The 3,764-nt window shown below is 50.9% G+C and overlaps 1 protein-coding gene across 1 annotated transcript in view; it reads left to right on the top strand.

Annotated features, from left to right (window-relative positions):
- P2RX3 (purinergic receptor P2X 3) overlaps positions 1-3,764 on the top strand; it is a 28,544-nt gene that overhangs the window by 17,242 nt on the left and 7,538 nt on the right. Inside the window, exon 5 of the mRNA XM_011379061.2 lies at positions 2,978-3,014. Within this exon, the coding sequence (XP_011377363.1) occupies positions 2,978-3,014 (37 nt within the window). The remainder of the gene's footprint in view (positions 1-2,977; positions 3,015-3,764) is intronic.

Below are 3,764 nucleotides of genomic sequence, written 5' to 3'. Positions count from 1 at the left end.
TTCTAAGAGATAAACCCAGTAGTGACTGCTGGCAAAGTGGGAGAGAAGCAAAATGGTGCACTTAGCAATGTCTGATTCTTGCTTCTCCCCTGAGTTCCTAAGACAGCTTTGCTACTAAAAAGCAACACGGTTTTGGATTTCCTGGCTTGGTGTCTGGGACAGAAAACACTTGTTCAGCTGCTAGATGTTCCTCGTGCAGTAGGTGTTTCTGGTGATCGTTTTGCATTGGAAATGTACCCACAGCAGCTTTCGCGAAGCTTTGAAATTTGGCACCTGCTCTGCTTCCACGCAGAAACGTGCAGATCAGCGAGATCTTAGGCCGATTGACAGAGACGGAATCGAAGTGCGCCCTTGGCTTTGATCATTCCTTCCGCAATCTGGGTTTTTCTCCTTCCAGAAGCCAGAGAATGAGTGTTAAAAGCAGCCATTTCCGTCATTTCCACAGAAACACTTGAAGGCCCTCTTCGATGGGGCTTATTTGCTGGAATCCTCCCTGATCCATTTGCCACTTCACTTCCTTTAGGTTACAGTGAGGGGGCGAAGGCCATTAGAGTGATCCTGAATTTATACAGCCCTTTATAATTTTCACGTCTGTCATATCCTAAGAACCACCAACATCACGGGTAGAAAAAATCGGCTAATACTCATTGAGTGCTTACCAGTGAGCCAGGGACTTAGCGAGTGCTCTTTGTGGATTATCTCATTGACGCTGAAGAGGGAGAATTTCATAGCTGGAGATCGGAGGCTCAGAGACTTCATCTATGTGCTCGAGGCCACACAGCAAATAATGCTGGAGCTGGAAGCCAAATGCTGGCAGCCTGGCTCCAGAGCCCGTGCTCACAGCCACAAGTATCCTGGGAGGACCGGTACTGTTACCCCCATGTTACAGATGAGGAAACTGAGGCCGTAAAAGATTATTCCTTGGAGTAGACAGCTAGTAACCTGGCTCTTAGGTGCATCTTCTAGCTCTACATCCATTGCCTTTTCCTTGCTTCTTTAAGGTTAATTTATTGGCATTCGTTTAAAAAAAAAGATGGACGGCAAACCATTTTTTCAAAGTCTGCCTTTGAGGTTGATTGTGTTCTTAGAATATGAGTAAACAAATATGGCCCTTCTCTAACAGGAGACACGTCAGCCTGCTCCGGGATGGTGCCCCACCCCCATGCAATGAGTCTGCCAGGAGATATTTTCCTATCAGTTTAATATCAACTGTAAAAGTATACTCCGGCTGGCAAAATTACTTCCCACCAGGCAAAAGCTTTGCTGAGAACACCACCTCCTTCACTTAGAAACCCAAATTCCAGGCCCAAGTTTTCCCTTGCGAGTCCAATCCGGATCCGAAAGTGTGTTGCTGTTTTTCCTGCTGCTGTAACAGTTACGTGTCCTCACTTCAGGAAGGAATTTCCACCCCTCTATGGGATCATTTCTAAACAGATGTCTGAGAGCTTCCAAGGGATTTCTACGTCGTGATAAAAACCCTTCTCCATTCGCAAACATTTATGACTGCCGCCTGCTGCAAATGTCAGCTCAGCGTGGGGAAGCGCTTCTAACGTTTGGAGCTACCCGAAGCTGAGATGGGGCCACTCCTGCAGGTAGTGAGTTCTCTCTCACTGGAGGTAATCAGGCAGTGGCGGGAAACCTCTCGTGGCTAATGTGGGGAGAGGGCTTTGAAGATCTCTCCTAACTTCCAGATTATGTGCTGGCTTTGTGGCTGATACAGGGACGAACGAGACCAATCCCTACGATGAAGGGATTTTTAATCTAGTAGAAATGGTAAACCTGAACCCAAACAACAAAAATGTTTATACCAACAAATATATATTTGTTCTCGTGCTGGGGCGAACCAAGAATTAAGATAAAGCGGAGGTAAAGCAGGGACGGCCAAGCTGTGGGTCAGGCTTTGACACAAACGATCAGGGTGATACCAGCACATCTCATCCCCTCTGTGGGCCTCAGTTTCCTCCTCTGAAAAATGGGCTGGTTAAGGGTGATCATCTCTAAAGCCCCTTCAGCCTCTAAAAGTCAGAGTCAGCACAGGTGGGCGTCTGGGGAAGGGCTTTGGAAAGGCAGGCTGCTGAGGCAGGCACTGTTATTTATAGACCTATCATGCAGGAATGTAGCTAAAACACTGCCCTGCGGAGGCACATCTGACAAATGATTTATTGTGCTAATTGACGTTTGTACTTACTCATTCTTTATCTATTGTCGCTTGTGGCACGAGGGAGTGTGTGCGTGTGTACACACACACACACACACACACACACACACACTCCCCCACACTTGAAAGTCTCTGGGCACTGCCAGGCCTCAGAATTGTTCCATCCTATCCTGTGTCAGGGGTGGGGTGGGGTGGCCTGTCTGATCATGGAACAGACGAGGTCACAAGACAGGGAAGCTGAGGCACTTTGGCCTCACAAAGTCGGACAGTCCCCCTGCCCCTCTGCTGTAGCAGAGCTGGGTCCCTAGCAAGCACAGCGGTCACGGAGCGACACAGCCATGGGCAGAACTATGGGGAAGCAGGGAAGCTGTGAGCAGAATGATCACCCCCACTGCCCCTTCCCACCCTCGGGTCCCCAGTTCTCCCATTGACCAAGAGACCAGAGGGGAAGGGGGACCGGAATGTCGGCTGTAGAGGGCAGCCTGCAGGGCGCCCAAGGCCAGAGACGGTCACGGGCAGCGGAGAGCAGTCGGCACATCTGTAATTACCCTTCCTGCCAATGTCTGGGCTCAGACGGCCCTCCCAACCCTGGCAGCTCCAGCCCTGCCCGCGCCCCCATCTCCATCCCGGTCCCTTCCCCCTCCGGCTCAGCTCCGCCAGGTGTCAGGCCTCTGCTCCCCGCTCTGATAGTTCTGGCACCATCGGGTCACAGCCATGCTGTGCTTTCCTCAGCTGCTGAGGTGTTTCCACAGGCACCAGCTTAACAAGCTCCTTGCCCACTAAGGCTGCAAGGAACTCTCTTTTTTGGCTCCTCTGCAGGGAAGCAGCAGGAGGTGGGCAGGGACTTTGGATTACAGTAGCCAGGGGCTCCGATTCCAGCTGTGCCCCTTGCAGGCAGAGCAGCCTGCAGAGAGCTGCTGTGCTTCCCTCCAGCCCGTAAAGACTACAGTGTTGCCTGATGAAAAGTCTACAGTGTTGCCTGATGATAGACAGATAATACTCATTGAAAGCTCTGTGCCAGGCATGGCGCTCAGCCTTCACATGCAGCCCAAACAGCTATTGCCATTATCTCTCCCTTTCAAATCTGGGGAAACTGAGACTCAGAGAAGTAAAGTAATTTAAACTAATTCAAGTGGCAAAGCCAGGCTTCAAGCCCAGGACTGTCTTATTCCAAAGCCTCTAAGCCATCAACTGCCCCACTGGGTCACTGTCGTGGGGCCCAAATGAAATAAAGGGTGTGGAAGCCTCTAGCTTAGTGCCTAGCGGGAGTGTTGGGGTTCTTCCCCATTTCCCCTCCACGGGGGCTGGTCCCCACCAATAGCACCTACTTTCGCCCCCTAGCCAGCTGCCAGGGCTAGGTCGCTCTGTGAGATGTGAGGAATAAACGGAAATGCATGTATTCCTCCAGCAAGCATTTGCTGCGCTGGGCCCTTGGGCAAAGAGACAGTGAGAGCTGGCACGTGGCCAAAAGTCTAAATTATCAAGTGCAGTCTGTGTGGCAGGTACTGTCGCAGAGGCCTGGATCCTAGCAGAGACAGGAAACGCGGCCTCGGCTCTGTACTGGGAAACTGGCTCTTTGGGAAAAAAAAGAAACCAAACTCCTGAT

The sequence above is a fragment of the Pteropus vampyrus genome, unplaced genomic scaffold (genome assembly GCF_000151845.1).
Source record: "Pteropus vampyrus isolate Shadow unplaced genomic scaffold, Pvam_2.0 Scaffold352, whole genome shotgun sequence".
NCBI lineage: Eukaryota > Metazoa > Chordata > Mammalia > Chiroptera > Pteropodidae > Pteropus > Pteropus vampyrus.
Note: the sequence above shows the minus strand (reverse complement) of the source record. Positions and strands in the feature narration are given on the sequence as shown.